The sequence below is a fragment of the Oncorhynchus tshawytscha genome, linkage group LG30 (genome assembly GCF_018296145.1).
Source record: "Oncorhynchus tshawytscha isolate Ot180627B linkage group LG30, Otsh_v2.0, whole genome shotgun sequence".
Taxonomy (NCBI): Eukaryota; Metazoa; Chordata; class Actinopteri; order Salmoniformes; family Salmonidae; genus Oncorhynchus; species Oncorhynchus tshawytscha.
In genome coordinates, this window is record NC_056458.1 from 12659461 (window position 1) to 12681898 (window position 22438).

The 22438-nt window shown below is 41.3% G+C and overlaps 1 protein-coding gene and 1 long non-coding RNA gene across 5 annotated transcripts; both read right to left on the bottom strand.

Moving 5' to 3' along the window:
- Positions 1–809: 809 nt before the first annotated feature.
- On the bottom strand, positions 810–8192 carry LOC112251730. 2 transcript variants are annotated; one of them, XR_006080413.1, is made up of 4 exons: positions 7722–8192; positions 6892–7501; positions 4561–4676; positions 810–1104 (listed from the first exon to the last, which is right to left on the bottom strand). It is a non-coding gene; the product is annotated as an uncharacterized LOC112251730 (long non-coding RNA). The 2 variants fall into 2 exon arrangements; XR_002953699.2 differs by lacking the exon at positions 4561–4676 and having other exon boundaries at positions 7722–8185.
- Positions 8193–9730: 1538 nt separating this feature from the next.
- Positions 9731–12258, bottom strand: LOC112250282 (dehydrogenase/reductase SDR family member 13-like). Of its 3 annotated transcripts, none has more exons than XM_024420309.2 (5): positions 12010–12258; positions 11414–11532; positions 10866–10989; positions 10447–10773; positions 9731–10269 (listed from the first exon to the last, which is right to left on the bottom strand). In XM_024420309.2, the coding sequence occupies exons 2-5, from the start codon at positions 11465–11467 to the stop codon at positions 10010–10012; spliced, it is 765 nt and encodes a 254-aa protein (XP_024276077.1). In that variant the 5' UTR covers positions 11468–11532; positions 12010–12258; the 3' UTR covers positions 9731–10009. The 3 variants fall into 3 exon arrangements, with proteins under 3 accessions (XP_024276077.1, XP_024276078.1, XP_024276076.1); XM_024420310.2 differs by having other exon boundaries at positions 11997–12258; XM_024420308.2 differs by lacking the exon at positions 12010–12258 and adding an exon at positions 11763–11982.
- Between the last annotated feature and the right edge of the window lie 10180 nt (positions 12259–22438).

Consider the following 22438-nt stretch of genomic DNA (forward strand, 5'->3'; position numbering starts at 1 on the left):
TCAACACCAATTAATTGTGTGCATGTTGATGAGTATGCAGAGCTTATCAAAACTGTAGGGCTAAGAGAGACAATGCCTCCTGTTTTCCATAATTAGTAATCAAGTACATCAGGCCAATTCATGGTCAAGCACTGCAGCACACTGGGAAAGAACGAACAGGCCTGATTATAAAGCCACTACTACTGCACTGCTCAATGTTGTAGGAGAGTATTTACTCTGTAGTGGAAACTAGATTTTTTTTTCAATGGATGTAACTATGCAATCCTTGTAACATGAATTGATAAATATGTGTCAATCTATTAAAACACACACGCATATAAATGGTCTGAGGCAAAAGCTAAATGTTTGGTCAGCAAAAAACAAACCCCAGCAATGAAACTTGTGGTAAATGCTGAAGATGTGACAATGTTCACAAACTATATACAGTATACAAACACACATATACATTCTTGTGTGCACATGAATGATAAATTAGCCCCTGGGTTAAACGTGGAGCGACAGTCAAAGGGCAAATGTTGCCTATCAATAGCAGCCGCTTGTTCCCATGATCAATTTTAAACAGTCACTGACCAGAAACAATAGCCCAGAGACTGTGCCCCCCCCCCTACTCAAAACCAGCATTGGCAATCAATTTAGCTGAACCTAATCCCCTAACCCATTCTGATAATAGCACAATAGTAGCTCTTTCGCCAGGCGCTACATTCTCATAAACCCTTATCTTTTTATGGATTCAACATGCATATGCAAAAAATCTTAACATCTCGAGTGAATAAACATTAGAAAGAATCCAATAATAACTTTGAGTAGAAAATGTTTGATTTGATTTAATTACATTGTACTAAGTTTACATTCAGACAAGCAGTTAGCATGGTACAGGGCAGTGCAGAACAGCACGGCAAGGGGACATCAGCTGCTAGAGAACAATCGATCAGCCAGCCAGGCCTCTCAGAGACCCTGATGGCTAATTGATGCAGTAAATCCAGTCATTAAGCCCTGGGAGGAGTGCCTGGGAGGGCATCCAAAGTAAACACCTTGAGTTGTCTAGTCTAGTCGGTCATCGATGGCCATCTCTACAGGACGACAGGGGTAAGTGTAGCAGGATGCCTGGAGAACACAGAGGGGAGGAGAGGAAGAAAGGGTATGGATAAGTCACACCGAGTGAGATGATAGCGTTCAAAAGTTTGGGGTCACTTAGAAATGTCCTTGTCTTTGAAAAAAACAAACATTCTTTGTCCATTAAAATAACATCAAATTGATCAGAAGTACATGTTGTAAATGACTATTGTAGCTGGAAACGACAGATTTTTTATAGAATATCTACAAAGGCATACAGAGGCCCATTATCAGCAACCATCACTCCTGTGTTCTAATGGCACATTGTGTTAGTTAATCCAAGTTTATCATTCTAAAAGACTAATTGATCATTAGAAAACCCCTTTGCAATTAGGTTAGCACAGTTGAAAACTGTTGTGCGGATTAAGAAGCAATACAACTGGCCTTCTTTAGACTAGTTGAGTATCTGGAGCGTCAGCATTTTTGGGTTTGATTACAGGCTCAAAATGTCCAGAAACAAAGAACTTTCTGCTGAAACTCTGGCCATTTTGAGCCTGTAATCGAACTCACAAATGCTGATGGTACAGCTACTCAACTAGTCTAAAGAAGGACAGTTTTATTGCTTCTTTAAATCAGTATAACAGTTTTCAGCTATATTAACTAGAGGTCGACCGATTAATCGGAATGGCCGATTGATTAGGGCCGATTTCAAGTTTTCATACCAAATCGGTAATCGGTATTTTTGGACACCGATCATGGCCGATTACATTGCACTCCACGAGGAGACTGCGTGGCAGGCTGACTACCTGTTATGCGAGTGCAGCATTAAACATATCTTATAAAAAACTATCAATATTAACATAATCACCAGTTAACTACACATGGTTGATGATATTACTAGTTTATCGAGCTTGTCATGCATTGCATATCATTGATGCGGTGCCTGTTAATTTATCATTGAATCACAGCCTACTTGGCCAAACGGGTGATTTAACAAGTGCATTCCTGAAAAAAGCCCTGTCGTTGCATCAAAGTGTACCTAACCATAAACATCAACGCCTTTCTTAAAATCAATACCCAAGTATATATTTTAAACCTGCATATTTAGTTAATATTGCCTGCTAACATTAATTTATTTTAACTAGGGTAATTGTGTCACTTCTCTTGCAACAGAGTCAGGGTATATGCAGCAGTTTGGGCCGCCTGGCTTGTTGCGAACTGTGTGAAGACTATTTCTTCCTAACAAAGACAGCCAACTTCACCAAACGGGGGATGATTTAACAAAAGCGCCTTTGCGAAAAAAAGCACAATCGTCACACTAATGTACCTAACCATAAACAGCAATGCCTTTCTTAAAATCAATACACAGAAGTATATATTTTTAAACCAGTATATTAAGTTAAAATAAATTCATGTTAGCAGGCAAAATTAAACTAGGGAAATTGTGTCACTTCTCGTGTGTTCATTGCAAGCAGAGTCAGTGTATATGCAGCAGTTTGGGCCTCCTGGCTGGTTGTGAAATAATTTGCCAGAATTTGACGTAATTATGACATAATATTGAAGGTTGTGCAATGTAACAGCAATATTTAGACTTATTTAGACCGTTAGATAAAATACGTAACGGTTCCGTATTTCACTGAAAGAATAAACGTTTTGTTTTCGAAATGATAGTTTCCAGATTTGACCATATTAATGACCTAAGGCTCGTATTTCTGTGTGTTACTATATTATAATTAAATCTATGATTTGATAGAGCAGTTTGACTGAGCGGTGGTAGGCAGCAGCAGGCTCGTAAGCATTCATGCAAACAGCACTTTCCTGTGTTTGCCAGCAGCTCTTAACAATGCTTCAAGCATTGCACTGTTTATAACTTCAAGCCTATCAACACCCGAGATTAGGTTGGCAATACTAAAGTACCTATTAGAACATCCAATAGTCAAAGGTATATGAAATACAAATGGTATAGAGAGAAATAGTCCTATAATAACAACAACCTAAAACTTCTTACCTTGGAATATTGAAAACTCATATTAAAAGGAACCACCAGCTTTCATATGTTCTCATGTTCTGGTCAAGGAACATAAACGTTAGCTTTTTTACATGGCACATACTGCACTTTTACTTTCAACTCCAACACTTTGTTTTTGCATTATTTAAACCAAATTGAACATGTTTCATTATTTATCTGAGACTAAATTGATTTTATTGATGTATTATATTAAGTTAAATAAAAGTGTTCATTGTTCATTCAGTATTGTTGTAATTGTCATTATTACATATATATATATAAATCGACCGATTAATCGGCATCGGCTTTTTTGGTCCTCCAATAATCGGTATCGGCATGGAAAAATCATAATTGGTCGACCTCTAATGCTAACACAATTGCAAAAGGTTTTCTAATGATCATTTAGCCTTTTAGAATGATAAACTTGGATTAGCTAACACAATGTGCCATTGGAACACAGGAGTGACGGTTGCTGATAATGGGCCTCTGTATGCCTATGTAGATATTCCATTAAAAATCAGCCGTTTCCAGCTACAATAGTCATTTACAACATTAACGATGTCTACACTGTATTTCTGATCAATTTGATGTTATTTTAAACAGATTTTTTTCCCTTCTTTTTCTTTTCTTTCAATAACAAGGACAATTCTAAGTGACCCCAATCTTGTGAACGGTAGTGTAAATATTGAACAAAAATATAAACAACATGAAAAGTGTTGGTCCAATGTTTCATGACCTGAAATAACACACAAAAAGCTTATTCTAACAAATGTGTTTACATCCGTGAGCATTTCTCCTTTGCCAAGATAATACATCCACCTGACAGGTGTGACATATCAAGAAGCTGAATTTAAAAAACATGATCATTACACAGGTGCACCTTGTGCTGGGTACAATAGAAGGCCACTTTAAAATGTGTAGTTTTGTCACACAACACAATGCCACAGATGTCTCAAGTTGAGGGAGCGTACAATTGGCATGCTGACTGCAGGAATGTCCACCAGAGCTGTTGCCAGAGAACTGAATGCTAATTTCTCTATCAGAAGCTGCTTCCAATGTCATTTTAGAGAATTTGGCAGTACGTCTAACCAGCCTCACAACCGCAGACCATGTGTTAACATGCCAGCCCAGGACCTCCACATCCGGCTTCTTCACCTGCGGGATCATCTGAGGGGGTGGGGCGGGATGCTGAGGAGTATTTTGGTCTGTAATAAAACCCTTTTGTGGGGAACAAATATTCTGATTGGCTGGGCCTAGCTCCCCAGTGGGTGGGCCTATGCCCTCCCAGGCCCACTCAAGGCTGCACCCCTGCCCAGTCATATGAATTCCATAGATTAGGGCCTAAGGTATTCATTTTAATTGACTGATTTGCTTATATGGACTGTAACTCAGTAAAATCTCAAATTGTTGCGTTTATAGTTTTGTTCAGTATATTAAGTTTTACATCTCTCTTATTTTTCAGAGACGATGAATGCTGAGGGACTAGTGGTATACCGTACCACAGAGACATTGATGGATTCGACACCAGGCCAGGGTGCAGGTCTCTGCGAGGTAGGACGGTTAGCAGTGCCTCAATGCAGACGCGGTTCCCGGGAATAGTCTTCCCTTTCACCACCTGAGTGAGAACACAGCAGGGTGGACTTAGGAAAGTGCAAAGCAATTGAAACACATGCACGGTCCATGAACACACACACACACACAGAGAGAGAAGGACAGGAAACTCTTAACCATCAGCAAAAGTCTAGGTTTGGTCATCTGGAAATTGGAACATTTCATGACAGGAACATGAGAGTTCTCTGCTTTAGCTCCCACTGTGCCAATTAGCTGCTAGCCTTGTGCCACCTTTACCTGCACAGAACAGACTCTGGTCATCAGCTAGTGAGGACTATGAAAAATAGATAACCCCTAAGAGTTGATGTTTAAAGTTGTCTCTATATACAGTACCAGTCAAAAGTTTGGACACACCTAGTCATTCAAGGGTTTTTCGTTATTTTTACTATTTTTTACATTGTAGAATAATAGTGAAGACATCACAACTATGAAGCAACATATATGGAATCATGTAGCAACCAAAAAGGTGTTAAACAAATTAAAATATATTTTATATTTGAGAATCTTCAAAGTAGCCACCCTTTGCCTTCATGACAGCTTTGCACACTCTTGGCATTCTCTCAACCAGCTTCATGAGGTAGACACCTGGAATACATTTCAATTAATAGATGTGCCTTGTTAAATGTTAATTTGTGGAATTTCTTTCCTTCTTAATGCGTTTGAGCCAATCAGTTGCATTGTGACATGGTAGAGGTGGTTAACAGAATATAGCCCTATTTGGTAAAAGACCAAGTCCATATTATGGCAAGAACAGCTCAAATAAGCAAAGAAAAACAGTCCATCATTAACTTAAGACATGAAGGTCAGTCAATACGGAAAATGTCAAAAACTTTGAAAGTTTCTTCAAGTGCAGTGGCAAAACCCACCAAGCACTATGATGAAACTGGCTCTCATGAGGACTGCCACAGGAAAGGAAGACCCAGACCCAATTGCAGCCCAAATAAATGCTTCACATAGTTCAAGTAACAGACACATCTCAACATCAACTATTCAGATGAGACTGCATAAATCAGGCTTTCATGGTCGAATTGCTGCAAAGAAACCACTCCTAAAGGACACCAATAAGAAGAAAAGACTTGTTTGGGTCAAGAAACACGAGCAATGGACATTAGAACAGTGGAAATCTGTCCTTTGGTCTGATGAGTCCAAATTTGAGATTTTTGGTTTCTACCGCCGTGTCTTTGTGAAAAGCAGAGTAGGTGAACGGATGATCTCTGCATATGTGGTTCCCACCGTGAAGCATGGAGGAGGAGGTGGGATGTGTGGGGGTGCTTTGCTGGTGACACGGTCAGTGATTTATTTACAATTCAAGGCACACTTAACCAGCATGGCAACCACAGCATTCTGCATCGATACGGCATCCCATCTGGTTTGCGCTTAGTGGGACTATGATTTGTTATTCAACAGGACAATGACCCAACAGACCTCCAGGCTGTGGAAGGGCTATTTGACCAAGGAGAGTGATGGAGTGCTGCATCAGATAACTTGGCCTCCACAATCATCCGACCTAAACCCAATTGAGATGGTTTGGGATAAGTTGGACCACAGAGTGAAGGAAAAGCAGCCAACAAGTGCTCAGCATATGTGGGAACTAATTCAAGACTGTTGGAAAAGCATTCCACGTGAAGCTGGTTGAGAGAATGCCAAGAGTGTGCAAAGCGGTCATCAAGGCAAAGGGTGGCTACTTTGAAGAATCTAAAATATAATATATTTTTTCATTTGTTTAACACCTTTTTGGTTGCTACACGATTCCATATGTGTTGCTTCATAGTTGCGATGTCTTCACTGTTAATTCTACAATGTAGAAAATAGCACAAATAAATAAAAACTCTTGAATGAGTAGGTGTGTCCAAACTTATGGCTGGTACTGTAGGTCAAAAGTGCTAACAGTAAAGACAAAAGTAAAAACGTGTTAAAGTTCTCATAAAATACTGAAACCAAACAATGAGATTCTGAAAGTAAGCTGACCAGTGCATGACCAGGCTAAAATGCATTGGGACAATATCAGCATAAGTAGGAGGCTGTCATAGCCATACACTCCCATGTCCTCCATCCACACCTGTGCTGGCCTTACTCAAGACTGGTGTCATTGGACAGCTAAAAGCAAAGAAACAGCATGCATTTAACACAGCCATAAACGCCATTACAATTGATTTTCGGTTGATCAGATGAGACCTCTTAAAAAACAAAGTCAGATCTTCAATATTAGGTTTAGCTACCTGTTACAAAGACTTCCGCCAACTCGATCTACCCCAAGAAAATATGCAGAACGTTCATTGGGTCTTGCACTCCATCGAAGAGTAGCCAGAGGGGGATGCGACTGCTGTCCCTGGGTGGCTTGGAGGTATTGTCCTCTGGCAGATAACCCAGAGGACTGGCATGCAGGCATAAAACCTGGTGGACCCCTCCTGCGCTCATCTTGTTCCAAGTCCTTCTTACTAACCCCCTGGATCTGCACACACTGTCTATGGGCCTCCTCACACACCTGCCTTACAGAGGCCCTACAGGAGGCCACACCCTCCTTCACAAAAAGCCTGTGGGACTTGTTCTGCCCTGGGTGAGAGCCAGGAGCCGCCAAACAATGTCTCATAATTCCTGTCTTCTTCTCTGGATAGTCCTTCTCTGGAGTCCTTTACTAGCCTCTCACCATCCTCTGGAAAGTCATCCAGGCTGAGCTGCCGGAGGTCAGATGATACTCTGCTGTCTGGATTGGGCTTCCTCTCCAGGGATGCTTGGGTATCTTTCCTCCAGATTTTTGTTCTGTCGTTAAGACACTGCGTCGCCACTTCTCTGCTACCTCACAGCAGTCCTTTAGGCCAGAGGATAGAACTAGTGGAAATGTAGGATGCAGAGTGAGAGCCCACATTCATGTGTGACTGACACGAAAGTCAACAGTCTACTGTGTACAAACATCCTGGAGCACTTACAAGCCAAATTCCAAGTTGCCATGTTTATAAATTGAGAAGACATGAATGGCTCTAGCAACAGTGATTGGACGGTCAACTTATAGAATGCTGGAATGATAGCTATAAAATAAATAAACTTTTACCTCTACCATCAGGTAGGCAGATGTCCTTCAGCATCAAGGATCCAGCAAGGCATGCTTGCCAACCAGCTTGCTAAAAGTTTATCTTTGGTGTCCCAAAGCTACTAAAAGGTATGCACACTGAACACAACGTCGTGAAAAATAAACTTTAAAAAAAATATGATCTGAATTTAAACATATTACGCTAATTAGTTTGATGTTGTACTTTTCTGAAGATCCAGAACAGTGCCAGTCATCACTAACACGAACTGTTATCCAACCAGCATATCTGTACGCTTTCAAGACTGCCTCCTCCAGGAAGTAAACAATATTTTTTCTTCATCCTTTATGGTGAAAATGCCTACTACGAGATTCAACACTATCCTCTAGTGTCCATTTATGATATTGCATGTCCATACATGTCACAAATAGTTTTAAAATGGTAATTTTGGTTCAAATTAAATCAATCTAGTGTTTTTCAGTTGTATTATTATACTTTGGGGTAAGCATAATCTCATTTTAGTGTCCAATGTTATTTTACCTTTATTTTTCCAGGTTAGTCTCATTGAGATAAATGTTTCAAGAGAGACTTGGCCAAAACAGCAGCAAAGTTTAAAACACATTTTTACAACATAAAACACTACAGTTTAAAAACATAAATGTACACATTGAACAGACAAAAGTTATTTGGGGAGGTGTGGTGCATCAAAACATTGATAGCCCCCCACTTCATTGCAGTGGTGTAAAGTACCTAAGTAAACATACTTTAAAGTTCTACTTAAGTAGTTTTTTGGGGTATCTGTACTTTAATTTACTATTCATATTTTTGACAACTTTTACTCTAGTACATTCCTAAATAAATGTATGTTTTACTCCTTACATTTTCATTGACACCCAAAAGTACTTGTTACATTTTGAATGCTTAGCAGATTTTGAATGCTTAGCAGGACAGAAAAATTGTCCAATTCATGCACTTATCAAGAGAACATGCCTGGTCATCCTTACTGCCTCTGATCTGGCACACTCACTAAAGACAAATGCTTAGTTTGTAAATGATGTGTGAGTGTTGGAATGTGCTCCTGGCTATCTGTAAATAAAAAAATTAAAAAAATAGAATCTTGCTGGTTTGCTACTCAAGTAGTATTTTACTGGGCGACTTTCACTTTCTCGAGTCATTTAAAAAAAATGAAAGTATCTTTACTTTTACTCAAGTATGAAAATGGAGTACTTTTTCCACCACTGCTTCATTGGTCAACCACAGCTTTTACCCTATCTTTACACTCATTCAGAGAGAAGAGCTCCTGTAATTTCAACTCCTTTTGTGGCTAGTTCAATATGGAGAGCAAAGAGAACTGGAACTCCGTTTTACCCCACTCCATATGTGCCTTAGGCAAAGTCAACAAAATACAGTTGTGTAGGCAATAGTTGATAGAATGATTGACAGTGAACACATTTGACAAGGCCCTACCATCTCACCCATCCTAGCAGACAAAGGCAGGCCCTGTTGCAGCAGGTGCTTAAACCACATTGTTGAGTAGTTAAGTGATGAGAGCACTTGGAGACAATGAGGCCAAGGTTCAGAGCTGTTCTGAGAAACTGGTGTGACCCGTCTGTCTGCTGATATAGTGTCTCATGCAAAGATTAAGGTGAAGGGTGTGTGAAGGATGTTCTTTCAGTGCGCCAGTCACTTCGTCACACCCAAGTAAATGCCTCTGGTGTCAAGGAATACAATGTCACGGCAGCGTCCCACAAGGAAAAAAAATGTATTGACTATTAGATTCCCTCTGGGGCTGAGGGCGACTGATTTTGAAGTGTCAGGAGACCATGAGCCCACTACAGAAGCTCCAATAAAAGTTATACAAGCTAGAGTATGCAGCCTAATTACACTACATGCATAGGCCCAATACAATCACTAGTTCGGTTACATGCTGGAATTAGTCACCGTTTCATATCCGATAGAGAGCTCTATTCTATTTGAAAATACAGTGATGGCAACAATAAGTCAAAGCCTAAGGAAACCCAATCAAGCCCAATCACTTGGAATCTTTTTTATTATAATAAGTCAAACAGTTTTTACAAGAGCTTCCTAAGTCTTTAGACTGAACTGGCACACTTACTACATACTGATCATCGTCAATACAAGACACACCACAAAAAGGATGTCACCAACATCAATGCTCTAGTGAAAAGGAGATCAGCTAATGTATGAGCAGTTTCTTGTCACATTGATCCATTTTGATGTGTTCAATGAGCATTTTCCCCCAGATCTGTAAACCACCAAATCAAAAGCAGTGTAACAATGTGCCTTTTCCCTAGAACAAGCCACTCAGCCGTTCACTAACTTCCCACAACTTCTTGGCCACAGCGTCGTCTTTTCCTTTGGCAACCACATCCTGCGGCGCACAGCAGAAGAAGTAGCGTCCACTCAGGGGCTCAATACCCTCCTGGAGGGCACAGTGGAGAGTGGTCTGGGCACCAGATTCTGGATCCAGGAACAACAGTCGAGCTATTGGCTCAATGATGAATCTCTGCCACAGGCTGCAGTTTCGGGATAGCTCTGTTTTCACTACTCCTACAGGGGGCAAACCATAATAGGTTAAGAAAAAGAAAACAGGTGAACCTTCAATGATCCAACACAGGAAAACAAATACCCTTAGCATGTATCCTAGGATGTGTAGAGTGTATCAGGACTCATTGTGGTTCATAGTGACAGATATACCATTGAATAATCTTGAAGGAAATGACCAACCTGGGTGAACACTGTAGCAAGTGACATTGGTACCCTTCAGTCTCTTGGCCAGCTCGTGGTTGAAGAGAACATTGCACAGTTTACTGTTGCAGTACGCATGGAAGAACTGCCAGCTGTACCTCCCAGTGCCCAGGTGTTTATTAGTGATAAGGGCATCAAAGTCGATGTTGCCCCAGCGATAGGCCATGGAGCCCAGTGTGACTACACGGCCCCCAGTGCCCTCCTTCAGGCGGTCCAGCAACAGACAGGTCAGCAGGAAGTGGCCAAGGTGGTTGACCCCAAACTCAATACCAAAGCCATCAGCAGTGCGCCCATCCGCCACCAGACCTGAAGGAGAGACCACAGATGGTTCAATAGCCTTTTTCTACTCATGTTTTCTTGCGAATACAATTAAGAGAAAAAAAAATATGACCACTAACCAGCATTGTTAATGAGAAGATCCAGTCTAGCCTCAGTCTTCAGGAAGGTCTTGGTAAAAGAACGCACTGCTTGAAGGCTCCCCAGGTCCAACTGCATGTACACCACATCAGTGCTGCCCGTCTCCTGAAATCACAATTTGTTAGGCCTATATTTGCCAGACCTTATTTTATTGTATTTAAATATTGTGTCCCAAATCAAATATTTTCAATAATTTCCTATAAATAGCCTACTATTTGAAAGTATTTTCCTGGTTTAAATGGTGAAATGAATGGGAGTGTATTTGAATCAGTGTATTTGTGTATTTTAAAAATAATTTCTCAGTGTATTTCCAAATATATTCCAATATTGACTACTTCAATTTAAAAATAAAATAATCTAAATTCTTACTTCCAAATGCCTTTGAAAGTAATTGAAATACCCTAAATAGTATTTGAATCCAGGTCGGATATTTACAGGCATACAATATTTTCAAATGATAACGTGACATCTAACTAATGAATATTCGAATACAAATGTGGAATTATTGATTATTATAAGATTCTTGTACCCTTTTTATATCACTTATAGCAAGTTCGGCTTTCTCTTGGTTGCGGCATGCCATGATTACTCTTGCACCCCTCCTGGCAAGCTCCAGAGCAGTGGCTTTCCCAATGCCAGTGTTGCCACCTACAGGTAGAACAAAACATTGACATAAAATATTAAAATACAATTCGGAGTTCCAGAGGCAAAACAAACCTGATTAAAAACCCAACTTAGATAAACATCATAGGCTGCGTGAGACAGACAACACCAATGAATGTATTATTTAGGTAAATATCCTAAATGTTATCAGACTTACAAAGCAGTCCAACATGTTTACAAAGCAGTCCAACATGTTTAAAGGCTAACAAACGTACCTGTTACTATTACAGTCTTCCCTGCCATCGCTGCATTTCCTTTAAATTTGGAGCTTTTGAAAATAGTTTTAACAAGGAGAATATACACTGCAACTACAACACCAGTTGCAACTAGTAAAGGTAACATGATGTTTTTTGCCCGGTCGTTGGTGTCCCGACTCAAACTCTACTCGTGGAAGTGCAACCAGTGAATAAAACATAGTTTGTTGCGGAGCAGGCTTTTTGTTAGGTTACCTGCCAGACCTACCTGTCCCACCGGTTCCCTGCTTCCGATTGATCACAGTCAAATATTCTGACCAAACCGGTGTTGATGTGCTTCCCCATTTACTTCGAGAGATCTGTTAATTAAATTGCGTCCCCCACTTCCGATTGATCACGGTGAAATATTCTGACCAAACCGGTGTTGATGCGTTTCCCCATTTACTTCTAGAGATCTATACAATTGCGTCGTAGCAGAAGGGAAGAGGAAGAGGAAGAGAGAGGCCCAAATCGGCGGAAAATCTGTCGTTCTCCAGCAGGGGGCATTTTTTCGTTGTTTGCCCACCAAGCAAGGAGTTTTTGAATTAAGGTCAATGAGAGTGTCGAATTTGGTCGACAAAAAAAATGAATGGCTTATTTTCTACGTGAGGTTTATCTAATATAAATGACTTAATCCGTAAATTGTTACACTCTAAAAAGAAAAGGTTCCTGGAGTATCCTTCAATTTTAAATTGTGGGGGAACATCTTTTAACGGATCGTCAACGAATCTTTTGAAGAACCCTTTGGGGTTCATTTATTAACTATCCCCCTCCCCAGCTATTAGTTTTATTATTATTAATAATAATAATAATATTATGCATAACAACAATAACACAATATTTTAGTTCTCAGTGTTTATTATGATTTTAGTGGCAAAGCAGAATAAAAAAATCCAAATATGAAACAAACAGTTTTGATCATGGTTTTCATACACATACCTTGTCCATAATGTAGAGGCCTATGGGATATTCATCGAAGAGGTAGAACCTTTTGGGGGCCATTTTCAGTGCCAAGAACCCTAAGATTCTTCAAAGAACTTTGAAGATCTTAGAAGAACTCTAGTTGAACCCCTCATTTTTTGAATGTACGAGTGTACTGACACGTGACATCCCAGCAAGTTTGAGAAAAAACACTTTATCGGAAATGTTTTCAGATGGCTCATGGCATTAGGGCAAGTAGCATAGCATCTCTCTCCATGTAATACAGGTAGTTGACGTCAACAACCCTCATTGAATATTTAAAAATGGGATTACAATAATAAGATGTATCCACCAATTCAAAGAAAGGATAAGCGGGAGCTGGACAGCCCGCTGTGCCGCTTTGTGGACAACGTCTCCCATATTTAGGGAGGAGAGACATGTATCTTGTCAGTATATCCATGGTTAGTGTACCTGACACAACCTGTTCTTCTACAACCTGAGAAGGTTGATTGCTCCCCACTACTGGATTCAGAAAATAAGAAGAGGGGGAAGAAGAACATCACACAAAAAAATAAGAAGTTAACCTCAGTAATTCAAATTCACTCAGAGCCCTACACAGTAAGTCTTTTTTCAGTTGGACTCTGAGGGTTTCTGGATCCTGCACATGGTGAACGGCACCCACAGCACTAGATTGCGGAGCCTCCACCATGATGACCAACACACTCCCACTTTCTTTCACTATTTTTGCCGCCTAGGAGACATGCTGGACAGTGCTTAGCCTGGCAATCTCTTCCTTTTTCACCCTAAAAGGGCACTCAGGGGACTCGTGCATGTTCCCCACCACAATTCCAAAATTCGTTGTCCTCTTCTATCTTAGCAAAATGATCAGTCATATCCAGTTTCCTAAAAACACTTGATACATGTCCAAACACTTTACAGTTTGTACATTGCAATACCCTGGGAACAAATGCTCTTGCACAATAATTCTTATAGCCCATCTTAAGAGCCTCCTCATCTAAAAACAGTAGCACAGACATGCTATCCTCCTTTCTTCCACTCAAATCAAATCAAATCAAATGTATTTATATAGCCCTTCGTACATCAGCTGATATCTCAAAGTGCTGTACAGAAACCCAGCCTAAAACCCCAAACAGCAAGCAATGCAGGTGTAGAAGCACGGTGGCTAGGAAAAACTCCCTAGAAAGGCCAAAACCTAGGAAGAAACCTAGAGAGGAACCAGGCTATGTGGGGTGGCCAGTCCTCTTCTGGCTGTGCCGGGTGGAGATTATAACAGAACATGGCCAAGATGTTCAAATGTTCATAAATGACCAGCATGGTCGAATAATAATAAGGCAGAACAGTTGAAACTGGAGCAGCAGCACAGTCAGGTGGAAGTTGAAACTGGAGCAGCAGCATGGCCAGGTGGACTGGGGACAGCAAGGAGTCATCATGTCAGGTAGTCCTGGGGCATGGTCCTAGGGCTCAGGTCAGTTGAAACTGGAACAGCAGCATGGCCAGGTGGACTGGGGACAGCAAGGAGTCATCATGTCAGGTAGTCCTGGGGCATGGTCCTAGGGCTCAGGTCCTCCGAGAGAGAGAAAGAAAGAGAGAAGGAGAGAATTAGAGAACGCACACTTAGATTCACACAGGACACCGAATAGGACAGGAGAAGTACTCCAGATATAACAAACTGATCCCAGCCCCCCGACACATAAACTACTGCAGCATAAATACTGGAAGCTGAGACAGGAGGGGTCAGGAGACACTGTGGCCCCATCCGAGGACACCCCCGGACAGGGCCAAACAGGAAGGACCATATGAGACAACCGACGAACACCTACTACTCCAGGAATTTCTCTTCATCATCTCAACCTCAACTTCCCACTGACCCCAGAAATCACTCCCTTAATTGGTGCCCTGCTCTGAAAATTGAAGCAAGTCACCCCTTTCTCCAACATTCTGGTGTGGCCCAACGTGTGCTCCTTTTGATGTTCCAGTACACAGAACATCAAAACAATTCCACTTCTGGTTACCCTCACGGACTCCCCAGACCAAATGCTTTCTTTACCATCCTTGAAACATCAAACGGATCCCCCATCTTCTTATCAATAAACCGCACTCCCACTACATACGGACTCGTTTTCCACTGTAATTTTAGCTCTCTTTATCTGAGCTTTAGCGAAAGTACATCAAGTATTTTGTATCAGTTTTGCCACTCCCATTGTTGCTAGCGCCATCAGACTCCAATTTGACCTCCGCTTCCACCATTTCCTCCTCGTTTGTCTCTCCTCGTTTTCAGCAACACCACACTGACACAACCTGCCTGTCCGTGTCTACACTTCTGCGACTTATCATCACATTGAAAAGATCTAGACGCACAAAATTCGCATTGTAGTCTGAGGTCTGATTGTGTTCAAATCTGGCTGACCAGGAGGTGGTCAGGTACGCATTGTGTTCGGATGTCTCCTAAATCTGGACTCAGGCGAGTCTCCATGCATGTAGCAAAAAGTAGGCCTTGGTTTGTAATCTAGTCTTCTCGAACTCAGCAGGGTATTACGTATCTCACCTGGTGTTGAGAACAATAATGAATAGGCCTATCTAGTCTGCTGTGTAAAGCCTTGTAGACTTTTCATCAAACATACATTTCACTAGTAGCCTACAGGGTGCACTTAAAGACTTGGCGTACCTGCCAAAATTTGAACTGTATTGAATTTCTGCACTAGAACTTTGACTTTGACTTTTCACCTACTTCCAAATGCTTAAACTTAAACTGAAAGGAACAGATTTACAGATTTACAGCATTGAGTTGGACTTTAATACATATCTGTTAAAAATTATTAGGAAAAGCAACACATTTTCAGGATGTTCCCATCACCCACAAAATCTCACATCATAAAATCTCATCTCATCTAATGTAATGTTTCGCCTACAGGCTACACATAGGCTGCGTTTACACAGGCAGCCCAATTCTTCTTCTTCTTTGAATTTCTATTAGCAGTCTAAATCCAAAGAGGTGTGTTCCCGCCACCTACTGGGTGGGGTAAAAACTGAGAAACTTTAATACAGTAAAAAGGGAATAGGGGAAGGGTGAAAAACACACTCATAATATGCTTAAACTCATATTGTCCAAGCCCCCCAAAATAACAATAAAAACTCAAATCAATGTACTCCTTCAGTCAGTTTCAAATGTCTACTCAGATCCCTACACAGGTTTTGGGGCCTGAGAGGGGAGAGTATCTTCTGACAATATTCCCAGCCTCTTCAGCATTAGTATTTCAGGATCTTTTATCTGATGAATGACATCAACAGGTCATCCACTGCCATAGCTTCGTCATATCTACTCTCTCCTTCAACAATTTTCACTGCCTCTACATAGGAGACCTGATCGACAGCCCTGATCCTCGCTACATTGATCTGTTTCACCCTGACAGGGCACTCAGTGAACTCTGGAACGTGAAATTCTTATCTTTTCCCAATAATTGGTCTTTTGACCAATCAGATCTTCTAAGCCATGCCCCAAAATTTGGGGCAACCAATCGTGGCTAGCAACTGTCGTCGAGTCCAATCACCTCGGACAAACTCACGTTTGAAACATTTGAAAGCACAGCATTTTTAAACGGGCGGCAGATAGCCTAGCTGTTAGAGCATCGGGCCAGTAACCGAAAGATCACTGGTTTGAATAAAGCTGAAAAATATGTCCTTGAGCAAGGCACTTAACCCTAATTTTCTGTAGGGGTGCCGTTCTTCTATGGCTGACCCTGTAAAAAAAACATTTCACCGCACCTATGTGGTATGTGACTATAAAATCATATATATTTTTTACTTTAAACCCAGAGGCGCAACATCGCGAGACTTCCGGGAGTGTTTGCAAAACAGATCAAGCAGACCAAGCCCGGGGGTTTGAGAAGTCAATGAGAGAAGTGAAACATCTGTTTCCTGATTAGCATGAGGTAGTCTGATTAGAAGGGGGAATTGGGCTTCCTGGGAACATGTTGTCCGAGGTTGCAACAGTAACCAAGAGGGGCTTAGCAAAAGATTCTAATTGGGCTGCCTGTGTAAACACAGCCTTAGACAGACTCAGCATACCTACCAAAGCATTTCTAAACTGTCACTTCTCAAGGTAAACCAACAGGTTTATTTTAGTAATAGCTATCTCTGGATGTTGTGTAGACAATACAATAACAGAGGCAAAGATGGTATGGTGTGTTTTTTAATTTCTTTTATTGAACTTTTCACCAGAGGCTGGTGGGAGGAGCTATAGGATCCACATGCTAGCCTCAGTTCTATTTACTCCATTTAAACAAAACTTTCCATGCATGTTTGACCATGGAAGAAGTGGTCAGTAAGTGATTGTTTATTTATTTTTCTTCTAATTTTACCACCTTTTTGTGGTATCCAACTGTTAGTCTCCTCGCTACAACTCCCGTACGGACTCGGGAGAGACGAACAACCCAACCAAGCCGCTCTGCTTCTTAACACAGCGGGCATCCAACCTGGAAGCCAGCTGCACCAATGTGTCGGAGGAAACACTGTGCACCTGGCGACCTGGTTAGCGTGCACTGTGCACGGCCCGCCACAGGAGTCGCTAGTGCGCGATGAGACAAGGATATCCCTACCAGCCAAACCTTCCCTAACCCGGACAACGCTAGGCCAAATGTGCGTCGCCCCATGGACCTCCCGGTCGCGGTCGGCTGCGACAGAGCCTGGGCTCGGACCCAGAGTTTCTGATGGCACAGCTAGCACTGCGATGCAGTGCCACGAGACCACTGCGCCACCCGGGGCCCAGAAAGGGAATTTTTGGACCTGAATGCCAAATCCTTTAGGAGATAAAGGTGCTCAAAGTTGACACATTTAGCATACCCCACCATATGATGAGACATCCATGTCTTCATCCCTGGAAAATATAAAAGGTTCAGTTTGATATGTTTTTAAAGCTTACAAGCAGGGTTGTCAAACTATTTTATAATTTTTTTGAGACATTGACATTTTACAAATGATCTAAAAACCTGTAAACTCAAAAGGTTTTTTTTTCTTCATATTTGCATATGTTGTAGTTTAGACCCTACTTTACATCATCTAATGTGTTTGTACTGTGCCTGCCATTGGTTGAGACACAACATGCTTGTGAATACAGGGTGGGTGTCATTTCAATCATTTAAATATAATTCATTCAAACAACAGATATTCTAATTCAATAAACATTCCCTGATTTGTGGATCTCCAACCATCTTTGTGGGACCATTTGAAAGTTGACATTTCCATTTTATTCCCATTTTAGCACATGTATCAGCAAAAACATGACACCCCTTCTCTATTTAAGAGCATGTCCACTGGGCACAGACGTCAATTCAACGTCTTTTCCAGGTTGGTTCAATGTCATTTAATTGAAATAACGTGGAAACAATGTTGATTCAACCAGTGTGTGTCAAGCCCTGATCTGTTTCGCCTGTCCTTGTGATTGTCTCCAACCCCTCCAGGTGTACCTTATTTTCCCCAGTGTATTTATCCCTGTGTTTCCTGTCTCTCTGTGCCAGTTCGTCTTGTATGTTCAAGTCAACCAGCGTGTTTTTCCTGTACTCCTGTTCTCTATTCTCTTTTACTAGTCCTCCTGGTTTTGACCTTTGCCTGTTTTTATGGACTCCATTCCTGCCTGCCTGACCATTCTGCATGCCCTGACCTTGAGCCTGCTTGCCATTCTGTACCTCTGGAACTCTGAACTGGTTTTGACCTTTTGCCTGTCCACGACCATTCTCTTGCCTACCCCTTTTGGATTGTTAATTTACATCTCGGACTCTAACCATCTGCCTCCTGTGTCTGCATCTGGGTCTCGCCTTGTGCCCTTATAGTGTGTGCCCAGTGGGTGTTGTGTGTCTCAACCGATGGCGGCACAACACAAAAACCTCAGACAACGTAAAATAGGGTCCAAGCTACAATGCATTTTTAGATAGTTGACGTTTAAAAAATTACATCTTGATTAAACAGTTTCTTTCAAGAAATTAACAAATATTTTGACAAACCTGTTTGTAAGCTTTTTTTATTTTATTAGGCAAGTCAGTTAAGAACAAATTCTTATTTTCAATGACAGCCTAGGAACAGTGGGTTAACTGCCTGTTCAGGGGTAGAACGACAGATTTGTACCTTGTCAGCTCAGGGGTTTGAACTTGAAACCTTCCGTTTACTAGTCCAATGCTCTAACCACTAGGCTACCCTGCCTAGTGGTATATCAATATCAATTGTATTTTTTTTTTAACAATGATGAAGACCGATATCTCATGGTATGGTGGAGTATGCAAAATAGGTCAATTCTGAGAACCTTTATCTCTTGAATGATTTGGTATTCAGATCCAAAAAGTCACTTTCTGAGCAATTCTACAAAAGCCAAATATGTACTGTTTGGTAGCACTGTAGAGCCCTGACACATCATGCGGCATTACTAAGATGCCAAAAAGTGTTGAAGCACTGACCTGGGTGCAGGCTGTAACAGGTGACGTTTGTGTGATCCAGTCATTCCCCCAAGGGTACACGCAATGCCATTGGGGGTACACCAAATAAAAATGTGATTCACATTTTTTTATATATATTTTTTTAATTCTTCACATTTTCAAACAGTCCATTTATATTTTCCAACAGGGCTATATATTTGGGTGAGGGTTTTTTTCTCGCCTGAGTAGCCTCATTTCACTGAAAATCCATTTTATTAAAAAACAACAATGAAAAACAACACAATGTCAAATACAGGTAGCCTAGTCAAATAATTAACATCCAATCACATTAACTGTTACTCTCTCTTGGGAATTCCACTAACTGTCCGTATGTAGCCAAACGTAGCTGCTACTTATGTTGTTATCTGTACTGATGGCACAAAAGCCATGAGAGGGAGACATAGTGGAGTGGTAACACGTTTGCAAGCAGTTGATCCTGACGCCACTTGGTTACACTGCAGCATCCACTGAGAGGCTCTTGCTGCCAAGGGAATGCCTGACAGCTTGAAAGATGTTTTGGACACTACAGTGAAAATGGTTAACTTTGTTAAAACAAGGCCCCTGAACTCTCATGTATTTTTTGCACTATGCAATGATATGGGCAGCGAACCATGTAACATTTTACAACATGCAGAAGTGTGCTGGTTATCAAGGGGCAAAGTATTGACAAGTTTTTTTTAAATTGAGAGACGAGCTTAAAGTTTTCTTACTGACCATAATTTTAACTTGTCTGACCGCTTGCATGATGACGAGTTTCTCATATGACTGGCTTATCTGAGTGATGTTTTTCTCTCTTGAATGATCTGAATCTAGTATTACAGGGACTCTCCACAACTATATTCAATGTGTGGGGCAAAATTTAAGTGATTATTAAGAAGTTGGAGCTCTTCTCTGTCTGCATTAACAAGGACAACACACCCGTCTTTCCATCACTGTATGATTTTTTGTGCGCAAATGAACTCAAGCTTACGGACAATGTCAAATGTGATATAGCTAAGCACCTGAGTGAGCTGGGTGTGCAATTACGCAGGTATTTTCCCAGAACGGATGACACAAACAACTGGATTTGTTATCTCTTTCATGCCCTGCCTCCAGTCCATTTACCGATATCTGAACAAGAGAGCCTCATCAAAATTGCAACAAGCAGTTGTGTGAAAATTGAGTTTAATCAGAAGCCACTGCCGGATTTCTGGATTGGGCTGCGCTCAGAGTATTATGCCTTGGCAAATCGCGCTGTTAAGACACTGATGCCCTTTGTAACCACATACCTATGTGAGTCGATTCTCGGCCCTCACTAACATGTATACTAAATACAGGCACAGACTGTGTGTGGGAAATTATTTAAGACTGAGACTCTCTCCAATACAACACAACATTGCAGAGTTATTTGCATCCTTTCAAGCATACCCTTCTCATCAACTTGTGGTGAGTTCCGAATTTTCGATGAACAAATAAATAAAGAGCAACATTATTGATTATTATATTATTATTTTTGCTCTGGTCCACTTCCCACGAGCCGGGTTGTGACAAAAACGAATTCTTATATTTAATGAATGTATCGTATAGTGTGTGTGTGTGTGTGTGTGTAGCAGGCTTACAGGGGGTACACAGCTGGAGGTTGAATGTTTTAAGGGGTATGGGACAATAAAAAGTTTGGGAACCACTGGTCTACACTGATTGAAGTGGATTTAACAACTGACATCAATAAGAGATCAATGTTTTCCCCTGGATTCACCTGGTCAGTGTCATGGAAAGAGAAGGTGTTCTTACTGTTTTGTATACTCAGTGTATATTCATTAAGAAACCAACCAGCCATATTATCCATTGGCCTTTTCTCTGCTCGAGGGAGGATACAACGTGCAACAATATCAGTTGTTCAATATAATGCTATGTGAAACACATGTCACACTCAAAACCGGACCCAGAGCAATATATGACTCACCAGTGTTGTTGATAAGAATATCTAGTCTACATTTAGACTTCAGGAAGCTCTCAGAAAAGGATCACACAGACTGGAGGACTCGAAGGTCCAGCTCCATGAGCACAACATTGTTCCCAGTCTCCTGAGAGAAAATAATGACCAGTCAGATGCTCTGTGTGTCCCTCACTTAATAGAGTCTAATAAACCGTCAATGACTTTCTGACATGGCCTCCCGAGTGGCGCAGCAGTGTAGTTCATGTCCATTAGCTTGAGGTGTCACTACAGATCCGGGTTCGATACCAGGCTGTGTCAGAGCCGGCCATGACCAGGAGACCCATGATGCGGCACACAATTGGCCCAGTGTCGTCCGGGTTAGGGGAGGGTTTGGCCGGCCGGGATTTCCTTATCCCATCTAGCGACTCCTTGTGGTGGGCCGGGTGCCTGCAAGCTGATGACGGTTGCCAGCTGGATGGTGTTTCCTCTGACACATTGCTGCAGCTAGCTTCTGGGTTGACCAAGCAGTGCGGCTTGGCAGGGTTGTGTTTCGGAGGATGCATGGCTCTTGACCTTCGCCTCTCCCGAGTCTGTAGGAGAGTTGCTAACAACTATAACTACCAATTGGGGAGAAAAATAGTTAAAAAATACAAATATAATTTCTGACAAGGTGAAGCTCAAACAAATGGATCAGCTAAAGCGACCAGAGCACAACTAACTATCTGTCAAATGTAAATGAGACAGACAATGTGTGAGGAAATGCGAACATGACTAAGTGATATGGAATTACAGTAATATCATCCATGTATGACCCACTTGCATCATCCTCATTCAAGGCTATGTAACTGCAGTATTTCCACTGTTTACCAGACAGTGTCATGTGAGACATATCAATGAATATTGATTCTGACACCTCTCTTATGCCACTGATGGCAGCTTCTGCCCTCTGCTTATCTCGACAGGCCATTATAACCCTCGCACCTCTCCTGGACAGATCTGATGCTGTTGTTTTCCCAATGCCAGTGTTAGATCCTGGATAGGACACACCCACACGAATCTCGAGTTCATGTCCATCAGTATATATTTTGCAATGTACAATAAATGGCATTCCAAAAAATGTATTGCGCAAAGTAACGTAGAATCAGTCTCATGTTACCACCAATAACAACGGTACATAACATTAGATTGGACACTAACTGACTGTACATGATGATGCAGAATAATTGCCCACCTCAAGTGTCACAAATTGTTTTATAACGAACCAACTCACCAGTCACGATTGCAGTTTTTTCATGCAATTTGGTAGAGCTTTTGCATCTTGGTAGATTGAGATGCCAATT

What these genes read in the sequence shown, in the direction of transcription:
- LOC112250282 (XM_024420308.2), bottom strand. Translation starts at nt 11,889, where the DNA reads ATGTTACCTTTACTAGTTGCAACTGGTGTTGTAGTTGCAGTGTATATT. An exon ending in TCTTCTCATTAACAATGCTG is followed by an intron (nt 10,774 to 10,865) that starts GTTAGTGGTCAT and finishes TCTCTCCTTCAG; the next exon opens with GTCTGGTGGCGGATGGGCGC. An exon ending in TTGCTACAGTGTTCACCCAG is followed by an intron (nt 10,270 to 10,446) that starts GTTGGTCATTTC and finishes TGCCCCCTGTAG; the next exon opens with GAGTAGTGAAAACAGAGCTA.